The sequence below is a fragment of the Branchiostoma belcheri genome, unplaced genomic scaffold (assembly GCF_001625305.1).
Source record: "Branchiostoma belcheri isolate BF01 breed outbred unplaced genomic scaffold, Haploidv18h27 scaffold45, whole genome shotgun sequence".
NCBI lineage: Eukaryota > Metazoa > Chordata > Leptocardii > Amphioxiformes > Branchiostomatidae > Branchiostoma > Branchiostoma belcheri.
Window position 1 is genome coordinate 1028340 of NW_017804076.1, and position 17350 is coordinate 1045689.

General features: G+C 41.7%; 1 protein-coding gene across 1 annotated transcript in view; it reads left to right on the plus strand.

The window, feature by feature from the left end:
• Positions 1–17350, plus strand: part of LOC109478658 — a 40051-nt gene that overhangs the window by 18728 nt on the left and 3973 nt on the right. Inside the window, exons 2-4 of the mRNA XM_019780324.1 lie at positions 14874–15579; positions 15927–16532; positions 17120–17265. Coding sequence (XP_019635883.1) covers positions 14893–15579; positions 15927–16532; positions 17120–17265 — 1439 coding nt within the window. The 5' untranslated portion in view covers positions 14874–14892. The remainder of the gene's footprint in view (positions 1–14873; positions 15580–15926; positions 16533–17119; positions 17266–17350) is intronic.

Genomic DNA, 17350 nt, shown 5'->3' on the forward strand with positions numbered 1-17350 from the left:
GCTAGTTTCAGGACATACTAAAGACGCAAAGATGATTTCATTTCACAAAACGAATTTACTAGTTCTACAGTGCTGTTACCGTTATTCTTAAGATAGCCACGGAGGCAATACACAGGCACAAAGAAATGCATTTCTCTAGGTAACTTTATCAACGTACATTCAGCTGCCATTTATAGCTTTCCAAGTTTTAACTTGAAAGTCTTGTAACATCGTGTGCCTCTGCGTGGGAGTGAATATTTTGTAACCACTCAAATTCACTTAACATTTTCTCCACCACCACAGGACTGAAAATTGGGCCATTATCCAAATTGCTGGTCTATTTTACGGCGATGGGACAATTGCGGACCCCTAAGTAACCGATGCAAGCCGTAGAGAATAAAACACGCTAACTGAAACACTTAGACCAAGTTTCCTAGACGGTAATGACATAAAAGGTTTTGACATTGAAAGACGTAGTGTAGCTAGTCACGTTTCTTCCTACATACTTTGTTTTGTGAAATTTTACCCCATAAGAGCTTTGCAGAGGGGCTGCTGTTACGGCAACGTCAAACTAGATTTAGTATTACAGACAGAAACACGCTAAAAGCACCATCGATTGCAGCGGGCATCTCACATTACCACAGAAAACAGAGCACGTGTTCCTCCACATGAAAGCATGACTTTGTCATCTGCTGCATCATATGTCTGAAATATACCTTCGTGTAGAAATATCGATCCAACTTTCGCCAGACTTCGTTTACTACAGAATGCATCGATTGGCAGGTAGCATATTTTTTACCAGACGCTGTTGCAAAAGACATGGCCAACGTCCCAATGCCATGTCGTTCACACACAAAAAGACTATCCAAGAGTGAGTGTATGCCTCACCAATCATCTGTACAAGAAAACTTTCGTCATACCTCGTTTACTACAACATGCATGGACTGGCAGCCAGCATATTTACCAGAGGATTCTGCCACAGACATGGCCAACGTCCCATTGCCATGTCGTCCACCCAAAAAATAATATCCAAGAGTGTGTGTATGCCTCACCAACCATCTGTACAAGAAAACTTTCGCCAAGACCTCGTTTACTACAAAATGCATCGATTGGCAGCCAGCATATTTACCAGACGCTGCTGCGAAAGACATGGCCAACGTCCCGTTGCCATGTTGTTCACTCCCAAAAATACTATCCAAGAGTGTGCGTATGCCTCACCAATCATCTGTACAAGAAAACTTTCGCCAGACTTCGTTTACTACGAAATGCATGGACTGGCAGACAGCATATTATATTTACTAGAGGCTTCTACCACAGACATGGTCAACGTCCTATTGCCATGTCGTTCACCCAAAAATACTATCGAAGAGCGTGTATACGCTTTAACGATCATCTTTATAATAACGCTTTCGCCAGACTTCATTTACTACAGAATGCATCGATGCTAATGGCAGCAAGCATATTTACCAGAAGCTGCTGCCACAGACATAGTCAACTTCCCATTGCCATATGTCCATGATGATCACACCCAAAAAATACCATCGAAGAGCACGGTGTTTATTCTTAAATCAGCGCTGTCTTAAACCACACAAGAAAATCGATAACTATCAAGGTGTGATGATTATTGATCACCATCAGGTGTTAACAGAGTTCACAAATGTTTTGTCAAGAACCTACAAAATCCTCAACCGATCGCGCGATTGTGTACCAACAAAACCGCCACAACAAGAAGATGCATGAATTCATAACATGTTACCTGTTCTGAGTTTCCATGAAAAATGTCTTGCTATTTGGAGGGATAATGTCAGTGTATAACCATGTATGGGTTACTTGATAGTATACGATACATCGATGGTAAGCCCCAAAGGTCCCTAATCCAATCAGGGGGAACCCAACAAATGGGGATCTTTAATTTCAGCCAGAGCCTCAGTTTGATTGCAGTTTCCAACGGTGTTTACTGGTGTTGATATTGCGCATGCGGACCATTTGAACGTATTTGTGATGGCCAATGAGAGCAGAGGTCGTGGAAAGACCATGATCACCCGGGTTATGTACAGTCTGCTTGGCTGACGCAGAGGATCCATGTAACAAAGACCTGCCTGGTGTTCTATACTGCTGATGCTGTTTGCAACTGCTTGCTCTATGTTGTACGTAGTAGACTGACTTGAGATATGGCAGCTCGGCACGCTGACCAAACATTCCTGTGGTAAGTGCCTGCAGAGGATCCTTACATTCACACGTACGCATTTGGTTCTTAGTACACCATCTCAACTTTGTTTTGGCTGATGGAATGGAGAAGACTTTATCACATATTTTATAACATTGATGGATCAAACATTACGCTAGTGATAAAAGTTCCTAATTTACGTACATGCACTAAACTCGGACGAAGTGCGATCAAATCAAATTGTAGAGACGCGAAACCATTTATCTAATGCGTTTTAATGTCAGCATAGCAACACATTGCAATAAACGTACTTAAGCGTAGTCTTCCTAGCAAATGCAAATACATGTACCACTCTATTGCCTTATACGATGATAAGAGTAAAAAAAATACAGGTATGCATGGTACGCACTTGGTTCTTATTGGGGCATGTAGTGTCGAAGAATCTCACATTCTACTCTCAAAAACGACCAATTACTTGGCGTATCCAAGCTTGATGAACACGATGCACAAACGAGTTGAGACGCCTTCACATCAATTCAAATGTTTTACCGCCTCATTTAGATTCCGAACGTGAAGTGTTCATTTGTCTGAGGCATTTTTCTTTTAACGATCACAAGGGGGTATTTTGTCTCCTCGTTTGGAGCACACTCGCGAGGTTTACATCCAGCAATTGTGAGCGAACAGATTACCCGATTTACGGCTTTATAAGACAAAATCCCCCACCGTTCCGGATAATTGCCTCCTATCCATTGTGATTAAAAACACATCAAATAGAACCGTGAGTGACGAGGAAAACTTTCATGTCCGATTGGTATTCTGTTGGGTGATGTTTCTCAAGTTTCGTAGAGTCTTGAGCAACTTTATGCTGTAAGCAACTCTCCTAATTACTACGTTCCATCAGTATCACACGGTACATTAGTTTGAAAGAGAAATTGACTCATCACAAGAGCACGACCTTAGACGTCAGGTAGGTCAAACACCCTCAGGTTGAGAAAAAACAAAACAAATCTAATATCCAAGCAGATCTTACGGTAGCAATTGTCAGTATCTATCGGCCAGAGGAGTGTCCATACGGTGGCCAATGGACCAATATCAATATATACATGTATACAAAGACGAAGTGGGGTTAGAAATTCCTACTGTACCATTTACTTACTAAAGTTACGACGTCTTGATTACTCAGCAAATCACAGCATTTGCAACTATACAACATCGGTGTTTAGACACCATCATTATGTTTACTCTGTTTCTTCCTCTTCTTCTCCAAACAGTGACCTATGACCTGACCAATGATATGATTTGTTGACGTCTGTCACCATGGTGACTGGTTGGTGTTGGGTTACACAATGTTGCAATTTCGTGATCTGCTCTGCTCCTGTCACCATATATAATATACTACGTAGTACATATATGTATGTGAATGTTTGAGTAAGAATTAACAGAGAAGACCATGTCCGAAGGTAAACATTATGCATTTTCTTTGCAAATGTTACTTCTCTAGTTCTCCTTATACATCATTATTCCAATGTACAAACACCCCGCCACACCGTTCCCTTCACCCAGTCCATTAGCCGCGGCGGTAATGATAGACATGTCACGTTTCAGCGCACGTTTGCCGTCGATGACTACCATTACTTGTCATAAGAGTTTTCCCCAGTGTTCGTTACCGTGTTCGCTACAGCCTCATACATCACAACCTCCATCAACCAGGCAATATCATTATGAAAATTGTGCCAATCAAAGCATATAAGGCATGAAGATAAGCGCTCCGGCTCTGGCGTAGGCTTTCTAGTTTTGACACCATCTCGCTGTGTGAGTGCTAAAGAAGATTATTTGTAGCTCTACAAGCAATGCGGGGTTCCTTTCAAATCACTGGTGATTACAAAAGTGAATCTAACTTCTAGAAGACGTAAAGTTTTTGCAGAATACAAAGTGAATAATTAAAGGTTAATGACCCGCCTGACTGGTGTAAATGGTGTTATAAAGCCTTGTTGCTATAACCACCGAATGAAACCACCGAGTGAGCGTAGCGAACAACCCCGTCAACCAGGCAATATTATTATGAAAATTGTGCCAATCAAAGCATATAAGGCATGAAGATAAGCGCTCCGGCTCTGACGGAGGCTTTCTAGTTTTATAAAAAGTAATGTAGTATAGAAATAATTTGTCTCATCTATATCAAATTAAATTTGGTCTTTGGTCTACCGTAAGAGCTTTCTAAGTAGATTTAATGCGAACAACACCGGAGATAAGGTAATAATTAAATCTATCAATGTGATTAACATCATCCTTACTCACTTCAACACAGTCAAAACTAATGCTTGTTAGTCAAACGAATAACGAATAAACGCTATATCAAAAAGTAAAAAACAAACTAAAAGTAAGTCTTGCTTAGTGAAAAATTAAACTGTTCTCCAATTGCAACTCAAAAAAATTGTCTCACCGGAATTTTTTACCAAATCTCTCGGTCTTCATCACCTATCTAAACACGTTTCCCATGTGTGACGTCAGCACTGGGTCAAAGTTAATCGGAAGCCGGTAACGCCCCCCGTCCCGGTTTAGATAAGGTTGATGATCAGGCCTATAGATTCGGTCAAAAATTCCGTTGTTTTTAATAGGAGAACAGTTAAATTTTTCACTAACCCTTTCACGCTTTTACTGTCTTGTTGTAGAGGGCTTACCTCAGATAACCCCTCAAAGTTTCTCCACAAAATCGAAGTAGCGATGACATTTAATAAAGCAGGAGTATATAGATCCCGACCTGCCGTTTATAATCAGTGCCAACACACGTTATTGATGGGAACCTCATTCCGTCCCGGCCCAGACTGATCAACCCGGAGACTCGGCGGAGAGGCAGGGGTGCCGGGGGTAGACGCGACGCGGGGAGCCGGCGTGTCTACACGGGGTGTCTGTCAGACGATTTACCGTTTGGCGTTATGTTGACGAGACATAATTTTGTGAAACAAAGGGATGACGTCACTATTGTATCGTGCAGTGAAGCACCCAAACTGGGAACATTTTTGTCCGTAATATCTTTGAAAATCCCTTTTTTTCTCTTGACACTTTTGGCCCAGTCTGGATACATTTGGGTTAAAAGGAATGGGTAGGGTTTAAACCTTTCTGCTTTGGTCAGGTTTTGTTTATTTCACCAGTTTAGTGAGCGACATGAGTGATGAGGTCTTGCCTGCCCAGAGCGGATGAATACATGAGAAAATCAGGTCAAAATTAGGGTTTGTTTACTGTTGTCAATCGTTGGAATTTGAGCTGGTCAGCCCCCTGTATATTTTGGAGGCAGACCCCTGTGACTCCTGTGAAGGATGTTTGAAATTGATATAAGGAAAAGTACTTTTATCAGTCCTTGTTTTAGTGTATTTATCTATAGCCTCAATGGCCAAACCTAATGGTGGTATGTACCCTAAATATCGCACTTATTCTTTAATTCAGGAACTGTATGTAGCAAGTTCCTGCGTACACAGTCGACACACAGCGCCGAGGTGTAATCACAACTGTAACGCCTGTAGAAATCAAAGTCTCGTGAGGGTTCTCTTTTAATCGGAACTTCGGCGCCATCCTTGTGCTCGTGTATGTTTTCCTCTATTACTAATAGCAGGGTCCATGACTCTTGATCAATATCTTTATAAGACTATTTGCATAGTAATAACCTCCGGATTATTTTCACCCGCCGAGGACGTAAATTTTGGAAGACAATTTCGTTTCTTTTTCCCGAAGATTGGAGACGGCAGATTGTGTGATCCGTATTTGAGTCACGTCCAGAGAACGCCTCGTTGGTTGTGGAGTAATTACTACAGCACACTACTGACGTACTATCCCTCATTGTCTGTCCGAGCACGGTCCGTCATCAAGTAAAAAGCCTACATGACCTATTAGGCCAGGTTGATTTGATTATGTGGATGACGTCCACACGTGCATGAATTTTCGTCCGTTTGCAAAAAAAAAGATTTAGAACATACTGTAAATCGTACAAAGCAGCTGCATATATCCCGTAAATTAAAAAGAACGTGGCTATATACACTCCCGGAGTGTATATAAAATCTATTCGTCTTTTATATACACTCCGGGAGTGTATATAAAATCTATTTGTCTTTTATATACACTCCGGGAGTGTATATAAAATCTATTTGTCTTTTATATACACTCCGAGAGTGTATATAAAATCTATTTGTCTTTTATATACACTCCCGGTGTGTATATAAGATCTATTTGTCTTTTATATACACTCCCGGAAAGTTGATAGGGCATTCGAATGATCTGTCGCCGGTGCGAAGACCGCGCGATCGGCTGTGTTATCCGGAGTCACCAAAGGGACCGGGGCGAACCCCGGGTTGGTCTTGGTCTGATAAATGCACGCCAGACCGTGAGGTCGGCGCTTCTTCCGCATGTATTAGCTCTAGAATTACCACAGTTATCCATGTAGGATGTGACGATCAAAGGAACCATAACTGATTTAATGAGCCATTCGCAGTTTCACTGAGACAGTTTAAACTTGCACGTGCATGGCTTAAACTTTGAGACAAGCCTATGACTACTGGCAGGATCAACCAGGTAGCGAGGACGCCAGGGGCGCGCGACCGGTCTCGCCGCCGCCGCCGGGAGCGGAGGGTCCCGGGCCCCGCGCAAGCGGGGCGGGTCGGTCCGCTCGACCGAACTTCTGTGGAGATTTCCGTGTTGTTTTCTGATTTTCATCATCCAATAAGATAAACTTGAAGACCGAGGTTTAAACTTGGTGCCCCTGAATCCTCAAACACTCACAAAAACCCAAGTTGAAGGGCCTACCAAGGAGGCTAGTATTTCGGAGTGTATATAAAATCTATTTGTCTTTTATATACACACCGGGAGTGTATATAGCCACGGCGAATTAAAAATATATGCCAAACAAATATTTGGAAAACGACGCTAATGTCGTAGAATGCAAAGTCAATTCTTAAGAGAAGGAAGAAAATGTGAAGAAATGAAAATGAAGATTCTATTATTCGCCATACCATGCTGTGTGTTTAGTCATTTGTTCAACCTTCATGACCACGTAGATTTCATATTGAAGGCAACATTTTTTCTTTGCCAAACTTTATTTTTATTCGCACGCTCGCATCAGTTTTGGGCCTCCCAGAAGATGCCATCCATATAATCCAATAAAACATGGCCTTAGTGCGGCTGAGAAATTTCCACCCGTGTACATGGCAAATCCGACGGGTCCCATTAACGTTACTGACATTTTTCTCATCAGGTAATTTTGATGCTGTTCATGAACATGTGATTTTTCCAAGAGACCATTACTGTGTATAAAATACACATAGAAACAACCATTATATCCGTCACGCTGTACCTGTCAGTATATACAGTATTCCCATTTTTCCTGCGTGTATGGGTAATATGATGCTCATAAGATTGAGCATCACGTCCGCATAAAGCTGAGGAATACAGTTTGCATCGAACCAGAACTAAAGGGATGTTGCGAACTGTTAGAAGGCTGAATGTTAGAGGTGCCCTGGTGACCTTGTAGCATCATCACCCTGCAGCAGACTTACTCCGTTTGTGTAAGTAGCTTAAATAAGGCTAATTCATCATGAAGCAAGTTCGAACTGGGATTTTCAGCACAGGAAATTGGACTTACACAAATTTTCGACTGCACAACTCTAATATAATAGCAATCCACCGCTTCTGTGACGTCATATTATGCAGATGAGATGCGTAACTCAGCAGTGGGACATATAGGTTGCAGAGAGTCTGTGGCTCCCCCCGTCGTTGTTGAGGGATGGTTGCAATGCCCTGACGTAAATGGCCTGTCGTCAAACTCCGTGAGTCACGTGTGTCATTTGCATAACATGGTTGCGGATTCTTGACAAAGACTTGACAGTCGAAAATTTGTCCGATTTCTTGTGTTAGAAATTGCAGTTCAAACTTGTTTCGTAACACCAATGAACTTTTACAAGCCAAAACCAATTTATGAATTTACCTGCAAAAAGGTGGCAAATGCCGTCATTTTCTAACAGAGCACGCAGACTGGAGGAAAATGGTTTCCACAATCGTGGAATAATTCCAAAAGAACGGGCAATACACTCAGAAATGAACGAAATATTGATTCCTTCCTTTTTTCATTCATAAGCAATAAATTGTTGGCACGTCGGACGCCAGTTTTTCATTACATACTATAAATATTTATCCAAGATGGGGGCTGAGTTTATGAAGGTCTCCATTAACAATTGAAGACATTGCGCTGAGCCTGTGGGTGGAATATTACCGGCCGTACGCAAGTAGAATAATATCCGCCGCCCACCCTGGATGACCCCGTGTTCACACTGTAGGAATCACCCTCACACTCTAGATCTCTTCATTAATCATCTTCATGTCTCATATTAATGGGCTGATTTCTCTGGTACCCTGCTGTGGTTAAATGGGCACTACAAATCCTATGTATGGACTACCTGTGGTTAACATGTATTTTGGTTGTTGCAAACGCTTGTAACAGCAGTTACGACAGAATTTAAAGGGGAGGGGGGCGTTAGTCTTTCCCATAAAAATTATGCCCCCCCCCCGAAAAAAAACAAGCTAAAGATATGGTATTGGGCTTAAGAGGATGACATCTATTTTGATAGAAAAGTTAATCTTGCTTTGTTTGTTTATCTTATTGTTTGATTATTTGCATATGTATAAAACAGAATGCAGAAATTAAAATAAATAAAAAATCCCCCCCACAAAAACATCAAGCTGAATATATATGGTGTTGATGTAAAGAGGATGACATCTATTTTAATAGAAAAGTTAATCTTGTTTTGTTTGTTTATCTTATTGTTTACTTATTTGCATATGTATAAAACAGAATGCAGAAATTAAAATGAATAAAAAATACGTGTTTAAGAACAGAACACAGAAAATAGATATCATAAACAGAGTGGGTAATGAAAAGTCGATCTTCCGTGACCGACCCAGGAGACAAGGAGCCTTCATGCGAATCCTGGGCCATGACACGTTTCACTTCTCACCGTCAGCACGAAGTGACCTGTCCGGTCTGTAACGACACGGTCAGACGGCCTGTCCAACGCGAAAGGACGGCGATCCGTCACGCCGGCCGTACTCCGGCCACCGCTGGACCGCTTCTGGCCGCTTCAGTGGACATCTGGAGCGCCGGAACTGACCTTCTCAAAAGGTGACCCAGATTGGATATACTTAATATCCTGATTCGCTGAATAACCGCCACAGTTTATGCAGAAATCGATACGACTGCCGGAGTCTGACCTAAATTTGCTGATTGTCCGATTGGAACGGTATTCTGTATCTGTATCGGCGTAACACACCAGCTTCTGTACCTGTATAGCCGACACCCTTCGGCATAATACACCAGCTTCGCAGGCACGCGGCGCGGCGGCAGCTGGCTACATTACACCGAACGAATTGTTACACCTAACCCTTGAACATTTAACTCTAAACATTGTTGTATTATTTGTCTGTTCTTAAACACGTATTGGTGATTTATTTTCTGTTATTCTGTTATATGTGCAAATGTATAAACAAACAAACAAACCAATAAACAAACAACAAATACTCCCTACGATGATTGTGTAATAATTATGTGTCCTGAATTCGGTAAGGACATTCTTGAGTTTTTGGCATGTAGTTATATGGATAATGACACAACTAGTCTTCGGTAAATCTGTTGAGTAGTCTTAAAATGTTTTGATAGAAATGGTCACCAACAATTTTGTATACAGCCATGGTTTAGCTGCTTGGTCTAAACAATGTGATTACGCGTAGCTACTTGTATCTAGACATCAACATGTATTGGGAATGGTTGCTAGAACATGCTAGAATACATGTTAGAAACATAGCTAAGGGGTACCAAGAAATTTTGTATGGTATTACAGCAATGCATGTTTAAATACCATCAATAGCACCTTACTCTGTTAAATCTTTCCATGAAAATTGTGGCCATCATATCATAATCATATGTAATCAAATATGGTTATAATTACATGTGATCAAACGTGATCGGCGTTGGGAAATTTAGACCAGACGAGACCGGTATACAGCCATGTATTACTGTATTCTTTCGGGTAGTTAGAACGACGCAAGTTGCCCACAAACAAGTTATTCTGTTTTATCAACTAACGAGGTGATGAAGTTTCCTTTGACGAATGTCTCTGGCCACCTCTATTCCATTAGTGTGTTGGAAGGTAATGCCATTTGCATGTAGCTATCCATTTCCCTGCGCCAAAAGTGCCGGTCTAGTCATCCACCCCTCTAATTCCCTTATCAGAGTGTAGCCTCATTCCTCCGTGGAATAGACATAACACTTCTTCTAGATCCTTGCCGTCCTTGATCTTGACCTGATCATATCCTAGGAAGGGCGTTAACGTTGCAGGAGGTCGTACAGTACCGTAAAATTCCCATCTGCAACTATCTCACGACAGCTATGTAGGGGGCGAGATGCCATCAGATCTCTCACATTACGCCCGCTTTGTACAGTATTGATCAAAGGTGTGTTTCGGTGGTAATCTGGGGTAAATTGGGCGAATTTACACCGGTATTACCATGAAGTGCCTGGCCCGGAGATAAGACCCTGATGTAGTGAGATGGTGGGCTTTTGAAGAAGGTCCACTTAAGTGCAGACACGTTGTGTCGTCTCCTTGATGGAGTGTCATTAAGAGTCGTCAAATTCCCCCCACAGAGCTGTAAAACGAGAAGCCGTAGAAGGATGTTCTTCCCACATGTGCTGTTATAGAACAGCGAACTTTCCAAGAAACCGTTAGGCCATGTTGATTTGATTATATGGATGACATCCGCGCATGAATTTTCGGCCGTTTCCAAAAAAAAAAAAGTTTTCAACCATACGGTAAATCGTACAAAACAGTTGCAAAATGAGCAAAAATATAGCATAAGTTACAAAAAAAAATTAATATAAACTATACCAATGTCGTAGAATGCCAAAATCAAACGAAAAAAGACGAAATTGTAAAGAAATGAACTTGAAGACTAGATTATTCGCCAAACCATATTCTGTGCCATTTGCTCAACACTCATGACCACGTAGATTTCATAATGAAAAGAACTTTTTTTTTGCAAAACTTTTTTTTTATTCGCACGCGCGCATCAGTTTTGGGGCTCCCGGAGGATGTCATCCATATAATCAAATTAACATGGCCTTACTCAAGCAACTGGATATGAATTTGGAAACGGTCAGACGTTTCAGGTAGCATCCACTACCTTTCGTCTGTGACACTGAAGAATCGTCAGAAAAGCAGGTTTATAAGCTGTTTTTGGCGTATCTATAATATTACCTGGATGTTTAACCTTCACCGACGTACAAACTTTCCACCTCCAAAATACTATGAGGTGATGCTTACTCATAACCCACCTATATGTACGTGTGCTACATAGTATTTCACATCTTTATAATCTTTCCACCGTGCTCTTTCCTCAGTTGAAATATTTATCACTTCCATATAAAACAAAGGTGACTCAGTAAAGGGTAATTGTAACATACACCGGGGGGAACAACCGAACCACTACAGGAAAATTCACAATACAATGTAGTTCATGTTATTTCGTCTAATTCTACCAAATTTGTTTTGCTGTTTTTGTGAGCATATAGACACCTAGTTAATCTTTTTTGCGAGCATTTAGAAATGTAGTTTTGATGAGTATTTACACATCTAGCTTATTTTATTTCACAATGTCTTCACAATGTCAAAACCATTAGCCAAAACATAATGATTTTGCACCAAAACAAAATTAGCCATTCTCTTCGCATGTTTCATTGATTTTCTTTACCTGTAATAGCGAAACTGGTTCTATCTTTCTGTGCTCTTGGCTTTGTAAAGCTGAGCTTCAGAGCCACCCAAAGCTATCGTGTCAATGGCGTCATGAATATTTAAACCCTATGCCTTACAGATTGCCTCAACGTGCAATTTTCGGGAGGTTTTAACATGTTATGAACCCATTTATCAGAAAATTGTCTCATCGATCCGGAGTTCTCCCCTCTTCCATCTACTCCTATATAATCTGCGCGGCCCATTTTTGAAAAGCCCTTCCCGTAGTAAATCATGACTTTCGCACAAGATCCTGTAGTCAGCACGGGTAGATACAATCCGATGCCTCATCAGTTGAATTCGATCCAAAGATGATTGTCATGTCCCTGCCACAGACTGTTGCATACATACACCGTGTGCAAGCAGAAATCTTTCCTCTTATCGTAATTTGCATCTAGCCTGTATTAAATGCATCCAATGCAACTCGAGGGTGGGAAAATAAAAACATTATGGATGAGAAAATTTGTCTGCTATTGACATTTATTGCCATTTCTTAGTAAATTTTCGTAATCATTTCACACTTAAAGCGTTTAAAATAGCCCCAAACGAGCTACAGGAGGCGTCTCTGTATTTTTGGGTACCACCCATGAATAGCTAGAATCAGCCTAGGCGCCTGCGATACAAAACAAGCAACCATTTTCCATAAGCGACACCGCATTTTTGCCTCACAGCTATCAGTATGCTATGGAATAGGTTATATTCAACGTACTAAATTAAAAGAATCACCTGAAATATTTACTTTAAAAATCCAGTTTTCTACCCGGAAATTTTATTGTGTGGACGTCAGTACATTTATACATTGATCATGGTAGATTTTTACCAACAGGTACGCTTAATACAATATCCTATCATTGTCATCATACTGACGTAACTATAAGACATTCAATTTGACATATTTTATATTCCCTCCCAGACAGTAACAGACGCTAACCCAGCTCAACCGTGCTAAGTGCCTTTTCTCTGTCGCCACCTGCATCTCATTACTCGCCTATTAACTTCCTACAACACACATTCAGACTCATTATGATATATCATCTGCTGTTGTACAGGAGTATTAGTTACTTTTGGTTTGAATATACATGACTATTGTATTCTACATGGTACGGTGGAAAAGATGAAAATAAGCAGAAATGTAAATAGATATATGTCTTCACCATATGCTTAATGGAACCTACAAACATCTAGCAAAATGTTTCATGATTGTGGCTACATTGTTACAGTAGTATCTAGAGGTTCAGTGCACAGTGAACTAGTAATAATATCTAGCTCTAGTGTACAGTGAACCAGTCATATTAGCCCTGATATGAAGACTCGTGTTAATACATTGGTTTTGAATAAAGAACTTTGCTATTCATTTATTCATCAACCTAATGAAATTATTCAAGGTTCTAGCAAACTGGCTCAATTATTGGGGTTGCCTTTCGGAGAAGGCCAACGTTTACGACGGCATTCTATGGTCCAGTTGTGTTCAAAATCGTTCAAGCAATTAATGTATTTCAAGATAGTGCAACCATTCATGAACGATAATATAACCAGATGAACTAATTATCTCCTTGTAACTTTGTTGACATGTTTCCCTCGGGCCAGAGCTCGCGTGTGACAAGCTGTTCATGTTTTTTTAGCCGCCATCTTGGCAAAACTTACTGCGCCTGCGCGAAACTTGTTTTTTTACGGTTTTAGTTGGATGTTTGGTCAACGTTGCATCATAATTTTTCCTGTTGCAGACGATATATTTTCTAACACAACATGGAAACTACAGACGAGATGTCAAGCGTATATACTCCAATACGACCTTATATGAGACATTCTGCCAAAGTGCTATGCACAATACACTACGGTTTTCGAGCAGGTGCAGTATACGTTCTGCCTACGTGCACATCTTGGCTGATAGCGCACTTCCACGCGATTCTTCAGAAAGCACGGCCAGAATTCGAAACTCTCGATGAAAAATTAAGCACAGGCCTCGCAGAGACGTGTCCAAAGCAGGCGATACATTAACGCTATCGGGATGAGGCATTGCCTCATATAAATAGAACCCACGTCACAAGGAAAGACACTTTACAGCTTGTACTACCTCTTCTGACGTCAGAAGTCCACATAGTGATCCGTCAAACGCCGGTCGTCTAGTCATTACAATGTTGTAGTACTGCCTGTATTACCTGTATCATTCCAATATATCTGTGTTTATCTACCAGTAGCAAAGTAGTACCACTGATAATGTAAATTTAAATCAGTGCAGATTCCAATGTGTACTGTTTGTATCATACACAAAAACATAAAATATCGTCACAAGTCCACATAGTGATCATTCACATGCCGGTCGTCTAGTTATCATTACAATGTTGTACCACTGCCTGTATTACCTGTATCATTCCAATATATCGGTAGTAAAGTAGTACCACTGATAATGACAACCAGTACGGATTCCAATATGTACTGTTAATTATAGCATCATACCCAAAAGCCTAAAGTATTCTTATCACAATTCCACATTTGCATAAATTTATAACATATTGTAAATATCATAAACGTATAATAGTATAGTTAGTATGAATTATTATGGTTAGAATTGTTACAGTACAGTTACTCTACTCTGATATTATGATATCTAATGTCAATAAAGTCCTGACTAGCTACTCCTTCATGTTTGGTAATATAGATGCATACGAATAATTCTGCTGTTTTCAGCTTGGATATAAAGAAGGATTTAATACATTGCTATGGGGAGTAGAGCATGATTAACTATTAAAGTAGCATACAAGAGGTAAGTATTGCAATAATGGCTGCTCTCGTTCCCAGGGTACTGTTAGTGTAGTTTAAGCCAGACGATATAAAATGTGTAACTAATGCAGGCAGTGAAGAACAAATGGCACAATGATGACACCTGATTTTTTGTGTGTCCACAGATCTTTGCTGGAATAAAGAATGGGCACCATGACGTCATCAGACAACGGCCCCACATCCTTAGCGCTATCCCTCCAGGACATCAAGATTGACACGACCTATGACCCCAACAGCCTGGCCTTCGGAGTAGACCTGGTGGGAGCCGCCAAGAAGCTTCTGGAGTTCTTACACCTGGTGGACAGATGCCCGATCCTGTACGACGAGGCCATCGTGTTGGAGGCTATCAGGAGATACGAGCTGTTCTGGCTCCCCCTAGCGGCACAACACGGAGGTGAACTTCTCGCCGCCCCGCTGGATATTGCCTGGATTTGGCACGTGCACCTCCTGGCGCCGTACTATTACGAACAGGACTGCCGGAACCTCGTCAACACCACGGTGGACCACAAAATACTGGTGGGACACGAACGGGAGGTGGGCCAGCTCAGAGCACAGGCACTGTGGGAAAAGGAGTACCCGAACGAGCCCTTCGTCATCAGCTATCACGTGCGCCACACCGACTTCAAAAGTCAGATCTCCTACAACCTGCAGTTAGCGGTCGCCCGCCAGAGGGTGTTTTTCTACCAGGTGTCGCTCTCTCACTACGGGGACAACAAGTTCCTGGAGGCGGCCAAAGAGCGCTACAAGAAATACCTGTTCCTGAAACAGACGAACCCAAAACTGTTCCTGGTACCGTGTTACGACTTTGACCTCATCTGGCATGCTCACCAGGTAGGTGCACAATGTTTTGTGTACTGTACTTTCCTTTAAATCAGACACCTGTTCCATGTGAACATAAACAAGGAGAGAAATAAAACATGGCAACAAGAACGAGTGCAGTACCTCAAACCTTAAAATCACTACTTCTTAAAAAACAAGGCTTTCATGGTGCTTCCAGAATGTGCTCAGATTGTGACAGTCAGAATGTACGAGTACATGAATAATAGAGTTTTCTGCGTTTCGGTGTTCAGGGTTACTGCTCAACATAGAAAGAGAATAAGATATTGTACTCGTGCTACATAAGGATATTGTATATGATACACTGATCTTTGATGCTATGGTCCTATGCTTCTATACAGAACTACCCGGCCATCTACAAGAGCGACACCGACAACATTCTCGGTAGAATGCTGAACCATGACGACTCCGTGAACGACCGCTCCCCGGGCTCCAAACTCCTCCTCTCCGACACGCAGACCAGACAACTCTGGAAGAAAACGTTCAACGAGGACTTCGCCCTGAACGGCGCCATGTTCCGCGGAGAGCCCCCTAGCGCTTTTCTAGTGCCCGCCAAGACAATGAACGCGTACGCCACCAGGCAGTGCACGATCGTACTGCAGGAGGTCTACATTTTGAACCTGCCCTCGGATGACAACTTTACGGTGAAGGTGGACATAGCGGGAGGCGGGAGAATTTGCAAACTTGGAGGATCTAACAAGTCTTGGAAGGGAAGATCGTCTGATGGGTTGGCCAAATTCCGTTTTGACACGGCCGTCCACGCCACGCTCAAATTCGACGTGGAGGCGAAGAAGCTTTTTGTGAAGGGTTTTCACGGAACGGCGGCGGTCCCCATCGCCAATGACCTTGTCAACGTTGCGGAGGAAGGTCATCATATTTCTCACAGCACGGAGCTCATGAGCGAGGACGGGAACCCGTCAGGAGTCACCTTGAACTTTACCATCAAGGTAACGTAGTCATTAATGTTTCTGCCATTCCGTGCATCACCCTAGGCCTTAATTACTACACTCTAAAACATAATGAAAAAGATTTAGGCCATGTTGATTTGATCATTTAGATGACGACATCCGCGCGCACATGAATTTTTGTCCGTTTGCAAAAAAAAGTTTTTGACCAAACTGTACATCGTACAATGCAGCACAAAATTGGCAAATACTAGTATATGTCGTAAATTGTAAGTTTAAAAAAAACGGTATTGGAAAACGATACTAATCGTCGTAGAGTGCCAAAATCAATTCTAAGTGAGAAGAAGAAATATGTAAAGAAATTAATGAAAATGAAGAGTCTACTATTCACCATGCCATACTCTGTGTCTGTGTGTTAAGTCATTTGTTCAACCTTCTCGACCACGTAGATTTCATAATGAAGGCAACCTTTTTTCCAACTTTTTTCCATTCGCAGGCTCGCATCAGTTTTGGGTTCCTAGACGAGGGGGTCAACATTATAATCAAATCAACATGGCCTTAGGCTCTAAACGGGATTTCTCTAACTTGACTTGTGATTAACACCCACGTTTCTACCCATGTACCTACAGGTGACGTCAATACGGAAGGGCCACTACATTTTCAACATCCGTAGTGGACAGTACGAGTCCTCGAACGTTCCCGACATCCTCCACGGCCACATCCCTCTGGCCCGTCCGAGTGAGATTTCCAACAAGTGTGAGACCGCCGTTCACAAGTAAGTAAAGACTAGTACAAGAAGTGAAAACGTTCAAGCAAATATGATGTTTAAAGTTGTGTGTGTGTGTGGGGTGGGGGGGGGT